This window comes from Solea solea, chromosome 11 (genome assembly GCF_958295425.1).
Source record: "Solea solea chromosome 11, fSolSol10.1, whole genome shotgun sequence".
Lineage (NCBI taxonomy): Eukaryota > Metazoa > Chordata > Actinopteri > Pleuronectiformes > Soleidae > Solea > Solea solea.
In genome coordinates, this window is record NC_081144.1 from 9,267,561 (window position 1) to 9,286,755 (window position 19,195).

General features: G+C 40.3%; 1 protein-coding gene across 1 annotated transcript in view; it reads right to left on the reverse strand.

Annotated features, from left to right (window-relative positions):
* The window catches only part of LOC131469072 (teashirt homolog 2), a 41,236-nt gene extending 27,405 nt beyond the window's left edge, over positions 1-13,831 (reverse strand). The window contains exon 1 of the mRNA XM_058643917.1: positions 11,890-13,831. Within this exon, the coding sequence (XP_058499900.1) occupies positions 11,890-11,929 (40 nt within the window). The 5' untranslated portion in view covers positions 11,930-13,831. The remainder of the gene's footprint in view (positions 1-11,889) is intronic.
* Between the last annotated feature and the right edge of the window lie 5,364 nt (positions 13,832-19,195).

The following is a 19,195-nucleotide window of genomic DNA, read 5'->3' on the forward strand; positions in this document are numbered from 1 at the left end:
CAACCATGTCGATAAGCTCTTAACTAAAAAAAAGAAAGAAAAAAAAAGGAAATGTGTCCATTTCGCACCTGGGTTTAATTCTCATGTTTCAACATGACAATCAGAGGGTATCCTTACAAACCAGAACGCTGAAACTTAATCAAGTTCTCAGTCAGGAGTCTCCGAGTGAAAGGGACGGATTCTACTCTGTAAGAAGTTGCCTGGCGCCGACGGGGTGCTGCGTGCTTCGCTGTGGCATGTGAAAATGTGACAGACGGTGCATAAGAAACATTCAAAAAGGCCAGATGCGCTGAGCCAGAAGCCCGGAGATGAAGAGTGCTACTGGAGAGTGACGGTGCCCCCCCTGGAAGTTGGGTGCAATGGATCCACCACATCGACAACTACTCCACTAAAAGGAGGGAGGAATTCCTGGCGAGGGATTACAGCAAGACTTGAATGGAAGCTTGTGAAGGTGGATAAAGAAGCGGCACCGACAGAAACGGGACAAACCACACTCCAGAAGATTCATATGAAGTTGATTGTAGTAACTGATAGAACTGCCGTTGAGGTTGCTTATTTAATGAGGTTGTGCAGTGCAAGGTCAGCTGCCCCATTATCCTGTTGTTAGACACCAACAGTGAGATTAGAAATAATTTGGTGTTAAGGGTTTGGGCAAGCCCAGTCCGTTGTGCAATGACCCCCATAAAATGTAAAATGTACCTACAACCTCCGCGCACCTAATTGCTCCGCCGTAAAATCAAGGGCAGAGTAGGAGCTGTTAGTGATCTTCTCATTTTTACATTTTAAAAGCCGCGACAGGCAAACTACAAAATAGGACCACTGACTGTTCCAGTTAATGTGCATGTAAACGTTTGCCAGGCAGTGACTGTTTTTACTCCTCACAGCTAGTTAGACTAGTGCGAGATACTTTAGTAATACTTTGGACCACTCTAAATTTAAAACCCTTGATAACAGCTGGTCCTGTTTGTCTGCGTGAAAGTAGAAAGAGCAGAAAAAGACATTTTAATGGCTCCACTATTTCACTACGTTAATCTGAATGCACTTAAAACATAAACAGAATTTGGATTATGTGTAGTTTTCATTTTAATTATCCCCACTACTACTTGTGTCATTATCACAGTAAGTAATTAACAACAACAACATGCCTGTCACCTTGGAACACCTTTGACTGATGATGATAGTGATTATAAAAATGAAAGAGTAAATTTAAATGTCAATATTATCAGTAAATCAGAGAATTTGTAAATTGGTCCAGTTTAACAATACAGTTGGCATTTTTAGTTAATTAAAATAGGCAATCGTTACAAATCTAATTAATGTTAAATTAAAACTGAATATTATTCTAAGGAAACATGTATAAATAAGTGCTCAGACTTAGAGGCAGGTATGATCTGGGATGTCTCTGTTGTTCGATTTATTCTAATGAATCACATTCACTGACAATCCCCGCAATCTCATATTCTCCTCTCATCCATTCAACACACCAGTGAAAACAACCAGGCGCTCTATAGCACGCCTCCTGATAAGAGAGCAGATTACATTTGTGTTATTTCCAGATCCATCACCGAGCAGCCACTGCGCCACTGTCCTGTGTGGGTCACTCTCTGTTAAAGTCAGGGCCTTTGGCAAAAGCAATGATCTGTGCATGACCTCTGTAACATTTTAGGGATGAGAGGGCCCCCGGCGACAGCTACCAGGGATACACTACACAGCACAGAGAGGACATGTCAGCCACTAACACAGCGAACAAAGCAGAGCACGAGATGAATAGGTAGATATCCAAACTGCATATAAGAGGTAGGAGCTATAGTTTTAATAGAGGAACAAATGACCATTCAGCGAGAGGGGGGGGGGGGGGGTGCCAAATGCAAATATCGCCAGTAAATATCTACATGTCATTTTCATGAGGGGTTCTAAACGTGACAGCTAAGAAGTCTTAGGTGTGTCAGGTCAGGATAAAAGACTGGAGATCTGGAAGTAATTTGACAAATTTTGCAAGCTTCTCTACACTTCGTACGAGCGCACTTGAGTGCAGAGGGGGGCAGACACGAAGACAGACAGCGAGAGGCGACTACGTCGGACAAAATGTCTTTAGGGTTCCCAATAGACTGTTTCACCAGACTGAATAGCTTTGCTGACTGCCACAACACTGACCTCCCACTGACACAGAGAAAATGACCACTTTCTACAACTTTAAAATGGCCTGGGGGGGAAGCACGAGATACCAGTGCTGAAAATACAACAGACAATTGCTGACTCAATGTTTGCCAGGATATGGGAGGGAGGAAAATGTGTCCTTGACAACTTAAACGTTTTTGGATTGAACAAGACTTATTTTGACAGTTAGTTCTATATCAACGACTTCTCTTGGACAAACCCCTCCACATACAAACACCAAGACATTAGTATATATAGAAATCAAGCTGTAATATTTGATGTGCTTTTTTTGGTGGGAGGATATTTCTAAGACACACAGAATAAACGTTGTGAGAAGATGACCAGGTCCAACCAGTTTCCTGTCACGTGCGCACCTGTATCATTACTACCACCCTATGAAAAACAGTGGTAACACAACACCATTACTTTCTCTGTTCCCCGAGGTGCAATGCAGGCCTATTAGATTCTTCAGCTGATCCATCTACACACACATACTTGGCCTCACGCACTACAGGCCATAAAATATGACTGTAACATATTGTACTATTATAGTTTGCTTTTAGAGGCCTCCTGTCACTCAGTTAATCTTACCAATGCTGTTCTGGTTTACAAGTAACAGCTGAAAATCGAGCAGAGAGGCAGACTCTCGTCTTGATAGACAGGATGACTTATGGCTGGCCCGGCTAGCAACCTCTTCAATGTCTGGCCTGAGATATATACGATGAACAGGCAAACGTGGGAGGACGTGGAGTCCATGAAATTCTTGTAAGGGGGGGGGGGGTGATGAATCTGCATCTGCAGTTAACGGTACAACAAATGTGGACACAGCGCAGTTATCACGGGTGAGGTCATGCGTATCAGAGAGAAATGTGTAACCTTGACAAGACGGAAAAGGAAAAAAAAAAAAAGGGGGGGAAACACTTCCCTGTTGAGTTTCATTTGAGACTAAATGCCCACAGTGTTTGTAGTCGGTCAATACCAGCTGGACCTACAATGCTGAGAGCCCGCTTCCTGCTGTTGCTCAATCAGTCGTGGCCTCACAGCGTCACAGAAATCTGGGTGATGATGACATCACCGCCACACACCCACCACTACTTCTGTGACGTGTCAGTGCCGTTCCCACCAGCAGCCTTCGGCATCGTGTTTGCTCTCAGTCAGACAAAAGTCAGACCATAATTAGACATGCCGCTTCCTGTAAAAGGACCTCACTGTGTAATATTAATCATGTGAGGATAAAGTTGTAAATCCATCCTCCGCGGAAATCCCCCCCGTCTTTCATGTGTTCTCAAAATAGAGAAAAGGGGCTCTTTCTGTTACGGCGAGGAGTGTCAGTTTGTTCAGATGTCAGTGACGCAAGAAGCTTCGCAGGCCTTCAAATCCACAAGTGATAAGGGCTGTTAATGTGGCGTTCAAAGAAAACAAACCCCCCCCCCCCAAAAAAAAAACAAAAAAAACCTGAGAATCTGCCACACACATTAATGACCTAATCTCCATTGTGTGAACTCTGCCTATGACAATGTACAAAAATATTATGAGTAGATTTTTATGGGGGGTATTTAGTGAAATGAGTTGATCTTCATGGAATATCATGGCATATAAAATACTGTCGAATAATATTTTTGGTTTCCCGGCATTCATTTTCTTCTCTAAATTATACTATTTGTCATGCACTCATTACAAAGACAGCCAATTTTGAACCAATTCCAATCGCCTCTAATTTCTAACTGAAATAATACAAGGCGCGCATTTTTCATCTGCCTGACATCCATTGACTTTATTATTGTAGTGAAATGCCAGACTGTGACTGAATAAACACACAGACAAGTCAACATAATTCACATTTTTAGATTAATTTTATTGCTAGGTGTTACACTCAAGTTATTTTTAATCTCCGTGTGCACTGGTGAAACTTCTTCATTTAGAGTTTGAAAAGTTGTTTGTTTCGGGCAAACACAATTTGAGAAAAGATTAACTTAAAAGGTGGCCTGCAGGTAGCACAGCCAATAAGACCGATCATTTTAAGTGGCTGGTTAAGTGCACACAGTCCAAGCCATAGGCTACACCGCTGACATGTTGTGTGCTTCTTCTTAATCAAGTTGTAAGTACAACAGAATTATTCTACATTCATCACGGACACCTAAGCTGTCACTGCTGTTTAATGAGTATCAATTAAGCTGTTTCAACAGACTAGCTCAGCACATAGTGCAGACGCAAACAGGCAGGCACAGCCCTTAGGAACAGGCTCTAAACACAACACGGTGCAGAGGCGCTGAGCAAGTAAGGGCCCTGGATTATGGCTAAAACAATGCAAACGCGGGGCATATTTATTAACTTGGCATTTAGAGGAAGCCCTAAGTGTTTCGGTTTAGCACAGAAACACACACCTGCGTGTGAGATTTATTTTTTTAATGACTTTAATTTCCAGTGTGTTCACAATTTATTCATTCTCAAGGGAGATTCAATAGCAAGACGACTAAAGCACTTTTTCCGTGTGGCATGTTGTATATTTGAGTTCTTTGTCCGCATGTGTTGAAGTGATACACTACACTGGCACGGTTCACTCTTCATTCAAGACCATATTTCATTTTTCACCAAATTTTGCCTCAGGACGTCCGGGACAGAATTGTTTAGATGTTTAATAGGCCGCACGATCCACTGCGTAACCTCCTCCTGCTACAAAGAAGAAGAAAAAACAAATATTTCCTCTTGTCAGTTTACATCAAGTTTGACATTAAAACTTTGCTGTTCACAACTATGTTAAAAAGAAACCACTCAGTATTTGAAAGCCTTACTAATTGGAAAATCTCCAGTTTCTATTCCCTGAATCAGTGTCTCTACTCAGAGAGAAGTTTGTTAGATATAACAATTGAAAGCATTAAAAATGGTTTGGGTCTTTGAAACAATATTTTAAGAGACATATAAAATAAATGCGAGGAAGGCAGTGCAATTTCCTTACGACTGATTTGAAGGCGTTAATAATTTGCCATTTGATGTTTTCCTGCAGTGCTTTATGTCGCCTGCTCTTTATCACTTTGTCTCTTAAAAACATCGGTTTCAGTCAGTGAGTTAAAGCGGTTTACATACATTTAATTGTGGTGCAGTGGCTGTAAAATATGTAATTATTTTACCTGAGGACCAGAACAAAAAAAAAAATATTTACAGACACAAACAAGGATCAGATACGTAGGAATAATTCATTTAAAAATGTTTTACGTTGCTTTGACTAATGAACTGGTTCTCTTGGAAGGATGGTTTGCCTAAGGAATCTAAAACAAACCTACAGTTTATCCTTGAGTCGCTGTAATCGCAGATGCATGTTCAAGATTTTCTGTGTGTGTGTGTGTGAGAGAAAAAGAGAAATTGTGACAGCCTCTTTCTGACCTGGGTGAAAAGACAGCGGTTCACAGGCCAGCGAGATCAACGGATTCGGCTGGAACACTGTCTTGATTCATCAAATTAGTTCCTATGTAATTGCGCCGCATGACGACTCATAAAGCATGCGAGCCATAAAGCTGTCAAGACGCCATCCGCCTCGCGCTAAACGAAGTTGCAAAAGGTGCAAGGTTCACAACTTCATACAGAGCAAAGTGTCCAGCTGCACTTCCTCTGGTCATAACCTCCCTGTGTGCGGTAACCGTGGTGATCGGGAAAACCGAGGCTGACGCTGCATCGACATATTTGTAGAGATCCATTTAGTGTGTTTAAGACGGGCGCCGATATTCGCTGCTTATTTTGAGATTCATAACAGTAATATCTGTAATATTTAATTTAATAATAATTAAAATGTGAGCTATTGTGTAAAAAACAAAACAAAAAAAAAACACTTCAGCACCTTAAACCTGAGGCTTAATAAACAATTCTCCAAATGGCCGGGAACACGTGAGTACATATTTAGCGGAGTGACCTCTCAGCGACTTGCAGACCGTGCAGTGTGAAGGCAGTTTACCTTTGTAATTGTTACAGATCACACCATTAGCACAATATTGTCATAGCTCCTGCTCCTGCAGTCAGTAGCAGCTGAGGGTTAATTTGCATAATAAATCTTAATTGAAGCTCATTATGGATTTGATAAGAAGCAAATCAGGTACACTGCGGATAACTTAAGATTAATGTTTTCATTGTTTTTTTGGGCACTCGTGTATTGAAGGATAATGTCAAATGCATTTATTACTCAGAATGTTGCCTCGTTACGTTTTTTGTTTTTTTAAACATAATTTAAATATAACTAAAATGTGAGCCAGAGCAAAACAAGCGTTGTGTTTTCTGAATGGAAGCAGCACATGGTCCTCACCTGGTCTACACGGCTGAAATCAAAGCACGGACATTTGTTTTGGTGTAGCAACCTTATTGAAACGTTATTCATCTCAGGTTGGGTTAACCTGCTCCGGCTGTGCTTGTTTTAAAAAGAGCACACAACCATCTGGCCAATGTGTGATCTCCCCGACTGACTATACATGTAGGTCAACAGCTACAAGATGAATGTCCTCGCTTAAATCTTCGCGACTCTGTATGGGGAAAGGAGATGATGTGCATGCTCTTCGACGAAACTGCACATGATATAAATTACAGAGAAAGATACAACGCGTGGTGGGAATGACTAGCTTTACAATAATACAAAGCACATGAGGTGCAGTGAATTATTATTATTATTATTTTTTTTTTTTTTTAAAACAAACCATAGATAACATATCACACCACCTCCGTGTAATCAATACCAGGCCCACAGTGCTACTGTATTAACTGTAAGCTTGCCTTGCATTCTTATCCTCAAAATCCACATAAATGAACAACCCAAGCTGTAAAGTCTCCTTCCCATTTCACCTCTGTAAATCAATATATCTGTAGGGATCTGGACAAAATACCACAACATAATTTCTTTTGTACTTTGGATGTCTAGTAGAAAATAATGAGTTTTAGCCTGCTAGCAATAAACTCTCCCAATATTCCAGTTATTGTCAGACTTAATGAGTAAAAGAAAAAAAAAAAACATAACAAGAAAAAGTCTCCTTTCTGCAGCGATGATCACATGGAAACATTATCCACATGAATCACCCCAACGGCATATCAAATTGTGTCATTTGCCTGGAAACTAGCGCAGGTCTCAGAGGGAAGGCAAGGTGAATGAGCAGTTGCTGTAGAGAGGTGCAACACTGCACAGGCACCACTTGCCTTGAGACCAATCATAACAGCCTGTTTTTTCCACACAGGAGAGCGCAGAGCGGAGGAGAGAGATCACTGTGCTGGAGGGCACAGGAGTCTTGGTTCTTATCACCTAGACAGTGCACCACCCTGTCTGCCTCACAAGCAAACAAAAGCCCTCTCTTCGCAAACTATTAGCTATCTACACCTGTCACCTAACTGGCATGCAGGAGAACATGCACTGAGATTACGCTGAATCCACCGCACTTAATATTACCCCCCCTTTTTCTTTTTCTTTTTTAACTGTATTAAGATTATACAGCATGAAAACTAGCTGATGAGGTGAAAGTTATTAAAGGGTATCTGTATGGAGAACGCCTGCAAGTTAGAGAAATTTGCAAGCGTTGCAACAAAGTGTGAGTGTATGGTTTGTTGCGCTCATAAGCCAAAGGAAATTTCAAGGCTGGATTTGATCAAAACAAAAAAACTTTTACTTTGCTGACACTGATCCAGAAATACACAGAAGAGAGGGGGGGAAAAGCACATATATATTCACTGCTCACTAATAGTAATATCACTTGGAAACTTTTATTAGAGGCAGAGTTTTGCAGTCGGGGTGAACTCAAAAAGATAAAACATGCAACACAAACTACAGTATCTGCTTTTATTATTGCATAATAAATTCACGAGAGACCGAGATTACAATTCATGTCCTAAATTAATTAGGGGGGGGGGGGGAGCATGTTTAATCATGTTAAAATCACATGACTGACCATGAGCAAGACAAAGGTTGGTCTCACTGTTCGACTGAACTGTGCACTAGGGCTGATTAATTAATCAAAATTTTGTCGAAATCGCAATACGGCCTGCTGCAATTTTCATATGGCAGGAGGTGCAATATTTGTTAAAACCAAAATATAATTTTAGATGAATTATTGTCTTGATCTATACACGTCTTTTTCTCACAGATCTGCACAAATATCACACTAATCCTTTTTTAAATATGTCTTTTTTCTGAATGAAAATGAGAATAATGATATAGAAATGAGCATTCCCTTTGATAATCACAATGAGATATTCATTCAAAAATCGTTCCGCCCTACTGTGCAGTTCATTGAAACGAGTTAAGTTGTTATAAAATCCCTTTATTATTCGCCTGGTCATTTTATTAATTCAAACCTGAACGTGGTCATTTAGATGTTTAACCTGTAAAGCGATGCCACACACTAAAAACTATTTTCCTTACCAATTTAATGAGGAATCGAGGGCAAATATTTGTGTCAAGTTTGTCAAGTGAAAGGTATAATTTTCCTTTTGATTTCAATTCACAAAAGTTGTTCAATAAATGTGAGCAAAGTGGATGAGAATGTTGTAACAAAGGCTCCCGAACAAAAGGACAAAGAATACAGGGACAGAATCCAGGAGAGTGGTAAACAAACAAACCTATGACAATCTTGTATTTCACTGGCATTTTCTTACCAGCTTTTGTCATTCAAACTGCACTACCTTTTTCTACCTAAACTGGATAAACAACATCTGCCTTGATCGTAGGATGTTTTCTGAACAAACCACTTAGGAGGAATTTCTGCTCGCCAATTCCCACAAGCTGCTGTCAGTCACTATCTGGCACTGCAACACTTAATGCCTTTGTCTGTTCTCCAATTTTTCTTGTTAACAGCAAATTGGGCTAACGGTTTGAGGCACAGAGCTATTGTGAAGAAGACGAAGAAAAAAAAGCCAGGAGGAAGACTCCCACGGCCGAAAAAATAACATATGGCTCCCCTCACTCAAAAATGCATCCCATGCACTTATAGGACTTTATGTTTATATCACATATAAAAACTGATACACAGATTTCCTGCAGGAATCTGTAGCCTGGCTGTCCTCTTGTCTTAGTGATGCTTCCTCAGTGATAAAGCAAAGGTTTAGTACCTCCTATTCTGGACCAGTGGGTAATTGGCATTTTAAATTACCATACAAACTATGTATGCAAAGGGAGTAAATCAGAAAGAACTAGCCTTTACCATAAAGCGTCTGTGGTCTCAAGTTAACAAATATGCCTATTAATAATACTATTCCCACTGGAGGATACAAGCACCCTGGATGTTGAATGTCCTCTGAATTAATGCTTGAGCTAGGGATGGGTATTTTTTTTTTTTCACCTTACAAAATATAATTTCCACCAGGAGGGATACTGCATCTTTAAGAGCCCTGCAAAAAAAAAAATGAGACCTATTCGTTTGCATCTCCCATGCTCTTATTTCAATACTCCTCTCTCCTTGTTCCCCCTCCACACATCATTAAACATATTATTATAACATGACTGTCAGCCTGCATCTCTCTTCGCTCCATTCTTGCTCTGCCAGGTAATCAATTTGTCGTCACTCTCTGTAACCCCAGTAAAGTCATCAAGCGAAATGAGTTACAGCTGCAAAGAGCCTTCAAGAATACAGGAGGAGAAGAAGAAAAAAAAAAAAAACAAACGCGAGAAAAATGACAACACAGCCCAGGAATATTCCACCGCTTGATAGCACATCCCAGGTCTTGAAGATGAAATATTAATGCACAATTTGTTTATCTGCAGGCCCACATCTCTCCAGTGCCGAGCTGTTAATTTTCTATCGGCACAGACAACGGATCAGTCAGTCATGAACTCTTCACAGCCATTACCGGGAGACATTTTGATTAAGTATTCCTAATGTAGTGGATAGGAAAGAATGAAAACACTCTGCCTGCCAACTTTTGATTGACCATTAAGCCACTGATGAATGTGCCTGTCAAAGAGGAGACAATTACCTCAACAATGAAGAAACTCTTCTGGAAGGCTTATTTCTCTATAGGGCTGACACATTTACCAGAGTACAGGCGAGGCAGCTGAGAGCGTGTAAAGGGATCACTTAGGCATCTGCTCAAAACTTCTCTGAATAAAAACCGGGGGCATTGTTTTTAAGAAAAGGGGGCTTTTGGAGCCTGAGATGTGGGAAAAATATTTAGCATGCGCCCGTATGGCACTGAGTGCCTGTGTGTGTGTGTGTGTATACATGTGTACGCACGAACTGAGAGTGTGCCGTGCAGATAAGGGTCTCAGTATCTTAAGCGGGTATAAAGAGACACTATTATTGGCAGAGAACAATCGCCATCTGGTTGCTGCATCCGCAACCATAATAAAGACTGATAACTTCTCAACACACCTCAACCAAGTAATTGCATCCTCAAACACTGGAATACCCTTGATCAATCTAGCTTTAATTCGCCAACTCCATCATAATGAGGCAGTTAAAGGGAAACATTATAATTCATATGGAGTAAGGAAGCGGCTGAGAGAGAGAGACCCGCAGAGAGCAGGGTCAAGAGTGATGTGGATACCGTGACCTTGTGAATTTGACATTTCCCACAGTGAAGTTTGTGTTAGAAGCACATGAGCAGGAAAACAGGGCGCGTAAAAAAAGATGCTGTGATTGGGCGTCTCGATGCGGCTAAATATTACAGGATTACATTACAGGGAGACAAAGTAAACACACATTCAAACGACTAGACACGCAAGCCGTAAACCGTGCAAGGGCCTCCTTCAAGATGAAATTATTAAATTATCTGCAGCTTCAACAAACCGACAATAAATCTGACACGCGGACATTAAATCACACCTACCGCAGATTGTACTACATTAGACCGCTGCATGACAATTTAAATTGCGTTGTAGAGGTGCAGGGTGTGTGTGTGTGTGTGTGTGTGTTACAGTCATAAGCAGGGATGGAGTGTGTGTGTGTGTGTAAGTGAGTGAGTGAGTGTAACCCATTCTCCATTTGTCCATAAGATTATGAAGAGTTCATACAGAGTTCATCTGCTACGGATACAACAGCTCCACATATTTCAGCCGCTCTCTGCACTTCATGCGGGTCAAATCAAACACAGTGAGGGAGCTTTTCCCCCCCCTCTTGGATATATGTGAACAGGATATCAAACTTTGTGATCAATGAACACATAAATGGCCTGTGACATGTTGGAGGGTTACTGAAGGGGAAAACAACACTGAGCTTTCTTATTGTTTAAAGCGTATACGGGAATTGTTTTCTTTGGCGTTTGCATTGTTAATCTGACTAAATTGAAATGCCCCCCTGCTCAACTCCATCCCCTTTTTGTTTTAACATCTGACTTTGTGATGGCGCCCCAAACTGGGGTCAGAGGTCCTTGTTGTGGAGCGGGCTTTAGATCCTCCAGTGAAACATTAAATGCAACATAAGCACAATAGAGCACCTGTGTCATTAATCCAGGTAGTACTTCAATATTTACTTGAAACAACTACAGACACCAGCCTGCATGGGCACCTGTCAACCCCCCCCCCCCCCCCCCCCCCCCCCCCCACACACACACACACACACACACACACACACGGAGAGAGGGCTCTATATCTACTCAGGGGTCCCGCATGATTAAAAAAAGAAAAGAAAAAAAAAAAGTTTGAGGTGTAAAGTCTAAGTGTTCGCAGTGAAAACAACAAAAACAATCTAACAACAAATGTTGCACTCACGCTGACAAGAAAACAAGAGAATACAATATTTCAAATAATCATTAAAGAAAGAGAAATTCGCTTACCCGCAGCCCGTTTGGGCGCCTGCTGTTTCCTCCGAGGCATTTTTTTTTCTGAAGTCGCAGTTCAATACTGTGCCCAGGTGAAATGTGAATGCGGTCTACGATAGTCCATGCATAGAGAGAGAGAGGGAGAGAGGGAGAGGGGGAGAGAGAGAGAGAGTTTGTGTATGTGTGTGTGAGAGAGAGAGAGAAAGAAAAGAGAGTCTTTATTTTGGCTCTCGGAATAGTTCAGTCTCTCTGACTATCACAAAAATCCAGCTTTCTGTGGGAACAGATGCTTGTTCTTTCACCTCCTTCTTCTTCTTCCTCCTCTTCCTCCTCCTCCTCCTCTTCTTCCTCTTCTTCTTCCTCCTCCAGCGGGGGGCGAGTCGCGTCCTTTCACCATCCGCTTTTGTCCATCAGTGCCACATATGTTGATCGACGTGTGTCAGTCATTCCCTCGGGCTGTTTTTCGGCGGATCAAATATGGAGGGATTGCGCGTAAAAAGGCGTTCGGCGGCGTTGGTGGTGTTGGCGGCGGCGGCGGCGGTTGTGGCGGTGTTGGCGGCGGCGGCGGCGGTGGTGGAACAGCGCTGCGTTGTTACGCACGGTGCAGACGAGCGAGAGGAGAGAGGCGATGCCAGCAGACATCGATCCATAGAACAAACTGAACATTAAAAACTCCTCCCTCCTCGCCTGGACTTGATGATGGCAGCGAGACATTTGTTACACTAGATAACCATGAGTATATTAAAGGAACAGAGGCCAGAGGAAGAGAGGGAACAAACAGCAGCAGCAGTCACTGTTTTCTCTCACTCGCTGTCTTTTCGTGCAGTTTTTCCTTTTCTTTTTCGTTTCTTTTATTGTCTTTACTGCAGCTTCCGCTTACTCTGCGTCCCGGAGGAAAGACATAAAGTTTGCAGAAAGATTTCCTCCAGTCACGCAGTGTGATTATGGTTTAGGAACATTTCTCTTTTTTATAAAGAAATACAGATTTCTTTTTTGTGTTCGTCATTCTGCTTACAATCTAAACTGCTTCCGGGAGCATCTCCTTACATGACACACATTAACACACAAACACAGACTTCAGAGAACTCAGAATAAAGCCAAGTTTCATGTTGTTTTAGTGTCACTTGAAAAAAAAAAGCCTGTACTTCACCAAAAACAACTTTTCTTAAGTGTCTTTTATATTGAGAACATGCCCCTCGACTACAATGCCTTTCCCCTTACATTAAATATGCCACATGTATTATAATATACGTTTGTTTATGCAAAGTTACTTAAATAAACATGCCCTGTCTCTCCTGCCTGTATTGTGTACTCATGTTTTTTAAATACTGTATAAACTTCATATCAAATCTATGATAGAAAATATAAAATGTAAATGTAAAACGTTCAGTTGGTCTCCTTCCTCATTGGTATCACACTGTTTCCAATCAAAAGCATTACGCTGATATATTAACATGTAATTAACCATTTAAAGTCTGGAAGTGATAATTACTTTATTATTGATTAATCTAAAGGATTATGTTCTTGATTAATCTAGTCGTGGTAAGGACATAACAAACCTATGATGCAGAATCATTTTAACAATTGGATTATGAAGCACATGCAGTGATGTTTTAAAGTAACTGCGAAATGAAGACGTTTATTTACTATTTATACTTATTTATACATTGATGTAAGGAAGTGATTGTTTATTAGTTGTGTTTTTGTGTTGTTAATCAGAATCTGCAAAGTAACTTGTAACTGAATCATTAGTGTCATAAAAAAGCAACAAGGATAGTCAAAATCAGTCTTTCATAAGGTACTACAGATTGGTTTAGTCTATAATTTGAAAAGGTGATTGATTCTTTTTGTCATTATATGTAATGTTTTCTCTGTAACTCACCAAAACCCCTTCAAATAAAAACAAAGAGAGCTACAATCTCATCAGGAAACTTAAGTGCATTTCTATCAAAATAGTTGATTGACAGATTTTTACAGATCTGAAATATTCAATTAACATGTTGTTTGTTTCTTGGCTGTGTGAAGACTTTGCGAAACATAGATAACATATTTTTTGCACTTCACTTTTACTTGTAATAGATTGCTAAGACAATTCTCAGCATTTTTTTTTTTTAATGCAAAAACCTTTTAATTTTGGTTATCCCATCACGTGAGCCCAACACTAAAGCCTCCATTTCTGTTTTAAAAGCTGCTCATGACCTAATCAAATATGAAGCCGAGGTGATGGATGACTTCATTTCAGAGAGACAACACCCCTTGGAGATCCAGGCTCGCCCCGCATTACAAATGGCTTCCTGATAATATTCCATCACCCTACTTTGTGTCTGTCACTCATTTTGCCAATGATACCAGAGACCTCCCGTGAACTCCACCTGAACCTGTACGATCAATCACGGCTCAGATCGAGCTTGAGCCGTACCTGTCTGACAGCTCTTAACACCCTGTGTGTACACAAAGCATGCGTGCACGGTGACAGCGTTACACAAGTGCCCACCACCTTATCTCTCCCTGACTGGCCTTTTCCCTGCTGCTGCTGCTGCTGCTGCTGCTGCTCACACCTACTGTATCCTTACACGTCATCTGCATGGCCACACTGGCTTGGCCACACCTCTGTTGCTGAAAAACCTTCTGAGCAGCGCCGGCTCTGTTTTAAACTTTTTACCTACCAGTCATCCATTAGCAGCAGATCTACGAGCCTGTAGTGGAGCTTGTCATCTTGTAAATCTTGGCGAGTCTGAACATTGTTGTGGTGTCTCAAACCTGCTGCCTCCGCTGCAACAAAATATGACAAACATTTGTCTTGTTAGTGCTTTGATTTAAAGGCCACCTGTGGCCTTCAGGAAATATGCAACACGTGTCGATAGATGCAGACGAGAAAAGTCTGCGAGTTCGAGGACAGTCTTATGCAGCGAGTGGATCTGACTGAAATCATATTTCCAAATCTTCCCAGTTACACAAGCAGATGTTGCCCAAAGCCTGAAATCAGATAAGTAATTCTTCTGTCTCATATCTCATCAAGGGCTGGAGCTGCTTCTCTGACAAAGAACAGGAAGCAGAGTTTGTGCATTCTTTGAATGTTTGTTTGAGGTTTTACACCCATGTACTGTAAGCTCCATATCCAGGCAGCTCTGAAACAAAACAAAAATATCAAAAAAAAATATGCCCACATTCCTTGGAAGTCACCCATGGCACTTTTGGAGTGTCTGCGAAATCAGCCTTTTATTTATTGTCAACAAAGCAGCTGCAAAAAAAGTTTGTTGTGACCTCTTATCATGTCAGCTTTGAGAGGGATTCATCTTCACAGTCTCTTCTGGACTATTGAGAGACAGAGACATGTCAGGTTAACCTTGAATGTTATGTCTTACGTACAGTCAGTGTTGCAACCTGCATGGGATAAAAGTGCAAGAGAGAGAGAGAGAGAGTGCAAGCGACACAGATCCCTCTTTTTTCTTTTTTTCAACAACTTCAGAGTTCAGTGTGTTGTTGGTGTCTGAAGCCACTGCAGTAAATATGACATGCATAACTAAAATGTACATTATAATAATATAAGAGATTTAATGTTTGAGCACTGCTTTAAGATACAATGCGTTATGTATGAACTACTACTATTTAAGAAGTACTTAAGAAGTCCAAAACCACAACTTTTATCACTATTTAAATATCTTTTCACAACTTTATTATAACCTCTGTAGCCACACAAGATAAAGGGAGAAGCTGAAAGAAGAAGAAGAAGAAGAAGAAGAAGAGTAGCAGCTTAACTTGAACTATGGACCTAAAATGACACCAATAAAGTTATTATTCCTGTTCAATGTGTAAATACAAAACAATAACACGTTTACCACAGTTGCACCTTCTTTGACTGATAATACTTACGTCATCTTCCAATAAATTGTATTAAAAATTAAAACATAACTTGCAATGACATGAAAGACAACTGTTCTAAATGTCTTTTCCAACCGTCTAACATGTGAAATGTCCCAGGGAATAAGAACAGTCTCAGGATGTTCACCTTATCTTATCATAGCCCCACGGTTCAGTAAATATTCACAAGAGTTTATGGACTCCTTTTCCGAGGTCAGGAGTGTAATTCCAGTAACAAACATTAGAAGTATAAATATTGGATCTACTTTTCTTGAAAAGGCATGCAGACTTCAGCAAACAACTCAAAGAAAGCGCCGTGCAAGAGCAGACCGAGTTCAAAGTGAACTCAAACAAGCACAGTCTTAAACTTCACAGACTCGCTCAGATTATGAGATTTACAAAACCCTCTATGGATTAAACACATTTCAAATCCAAATCCAAACTGGACAATTATCCATTTTAGTAAAAATCCGGACTTAGTCTGAGATGGTTTCTAGTATCATAAAGAGGCCTCATTCAAATGATGTGGTTGAGCGTCTCAGTGAGGCGGTTGTTTGACAATAGGGAGTTTAAATATAATGTTGTAGTCACGATAAAGGGAGGATGATCTGTGAGATCCAAACCCGTCCTTAAATCAAAGAGGACATTTCATGTACAATGGACAGCCTGTGACTGAAGTCTGGTTTCGTAATTTTCAAAGTGAAAAAAAAAAACAAAATATGCAAAAGCAGCTGCTCGGCTTTAACATGTAATTGGTGTGATGCTTGTGAGAACCAACCAAAGCTTAAAAAAACAACAACAAAGAGCTGTTACAAATTCAAAAAAAAACATCACCGGTTGAATGATTGACAAGCAGTTTAAAAATAACATTTTCCAGAGCACCGCTATATTGCATTAATAGGATTATGCAAGTTTAATACGAGGTTGTTTTCGGGTCGGGAAAATACAAGAGGAAGACATGAAACTGCGCGGCAGTCGTCTGTGATCGCATAAACAGATACAAACATCGCTTAACTCATTTTGAAATTATGCCTCTTGTTTTCCTTTGTGTTTGATGATGAACTTGAGGCGGAAAATGTATACAAAATTGTAAGAAATGATTTCACTTCATTCAACAGCACCAAGACATGGAGAGTAATCATGGTTTATACCAACAGTACGACACGTGGTTCTGTCCTGCAAACGTGGAGGAACAGGGTTTATTTAAGAGGAGATGAGTTGTTGTTGTTGTTGTTGTTGTTGTTGTTGTTGTTGTTGTTGTTGTTGTTGTTGTTGTTGTTGTTGTTGTTGTTGTTGTTGTTGTTGTTGTTGTTGTTGTTGTTGTTGTTGTTGTTGTTGTTGTTGTTGTTGTTGTTGTTGTTGTTGTTGTTGTTGTTGTTGTTGTTGTTGTTGTTGTTGTTGTTGTTGTTGTTAGCAAAGTTAAAAGTGCTTTGTTGTCCTCAGGGTTGAATGTGACAGATGACAGACATTTCCCCCACACATCAGTCAGAACTTTGTCCTTTTCACAATGTTATAGTTGAAGATAGAAACACACACAAACACCTCGTGATGGGGTTGCACTGTTTGTACCAAGCACTGGTAGTTGACAAGTGGTAACTTGTTGTTCTCTCTTATTCCATTATTATTATTATCATTAGCATTATACATTGGGTTTGTGCATCACAACATATACCAGCAGAAAGATTGGCGATATATAAAGTCTGTTAATATCACTGTGCAGTAACAATATTGCAGATACACCACTGAAATCTGACTTGGTGAATGTGGTTTGTGCTCATCAAAGCAAGAAAGACTTTTCAACAAATTATTATTATTTAAGCTCCAGTGTGTAACTTCTGTCACCAAAACACTGTCCATTACATATTATCTTTACCATGACTGTCTTTGCTGCTGTGACAACGCAGATTTCCCCATTGTGGGACGAATAAAGGATTATCTTAATATCTTAATAAGACTTATCTTATCTTATCTTACTGACAGCTCTAGGTCCATGTTCCAACATTCTGTTTCAGAGAACCAGGAATGACCTCTTTCACCTTAAGTGCGCTGTTGTCTCGTTTTATGAACACAGGTGTTTTACTTCCCTTTACTCCGTCCGTCTCAGATGATGACACTTAGAAACATAAAGGTTTAATCAGCATTGTGTGAACTTATTTCACACTCGGTACGTTTGCACGCACACTTTAATCGAGCTGAGGTCATAGTCCGACTGAGTCAGGCAATACTCGGACAACTTGCAGAGTATACTCGCAGAGGAAAACATTATATTATATTATATTACGTATTGTATTTGCCATGTATGTCTGACTCCACATCCGTAGGTGGCGCTGTATCTCTCTATAAGCTAGTGCGTATTGAATATTGAATAGTGCGTTTCCTGTTGACCTTTATGTCACAGAAAAACAAACAGCGAACGGTGAGATGGACTGTGCTGTGGTTCTAAAGCATAAATGATAAATGAATGAGGGGAAACTTGTGCGCAAGTTACCTGGCCAAAGAAGAGGGAGTTTACAGCATGATAATTGTGGAGAAAGCGATGTTAAGAGATGCTCCATCCCACGTTCAGTACAAAGACTTTATACACTTTGTTCTCTATGTTGTGAATAAAAAGAGAAATCCTGCACATTTTGTATTCTTCAGTTAGACAGGCATTGTGATGTTTCGCTATATGATTGTATTGATTATCACAGAATCACTGTATCATGATATTATTGGTATCGTGGACCATGTATCGCGTATCGTATTGTGTCGTATCGCGAGGTACCCTGTGACTAACCTAAAGGTTTGTGATTAAAAAAACATTTTATTTTGCTATATTGTGATCTGTTTCTTCAATGATTATTAACATGCTTTGCTAATTAATTTGAAATGTTACTTTTCTTTCAATACATAAAAAACATTTTAAACATTGTAATTGCTGTTTTTGCTTGTGTGCAAGTGAACAAAGGGTTATCTCAGGTGGAAAGGTACTATCTCTCAGTTTTTACATCTGTGCAGAAATGTGTGTAAAGCAGGAGCTGCCAGTCATTAGTACAGTATATGGGGTGTGAACTGAGGGAGGTATTTTTTTTTTTTTTAACCCAGTAACACCCATTCAAATAACCCTGCTCACACTGCTGCTTGACCTATTTCCTCTCATGTAATATATCGTTAAAGCAGCCTTGTGAAATGGCTTAATTATTCATGCTTGATTTCAAAATGAAGAGCATTGAGAACATGGCTCCACAGGAGGATAGACACACGCAATGGCGCTCTTACAAGCACACACACTGAGGCACACTGGGACCTGGTTTCCTCAACAAAAAAAAAAACAAAACACACCCTTGACTGACTTCATCCACTGTGTTGTGAACAAAGCATTAAAGCAAGAGTGAAGATAAATGCCCTGTCAGCGCCTTTAATGATTTATTTCAAACATTTCACTCGATCCAATAAGGTTACAATCTATGGAAGGTAATTG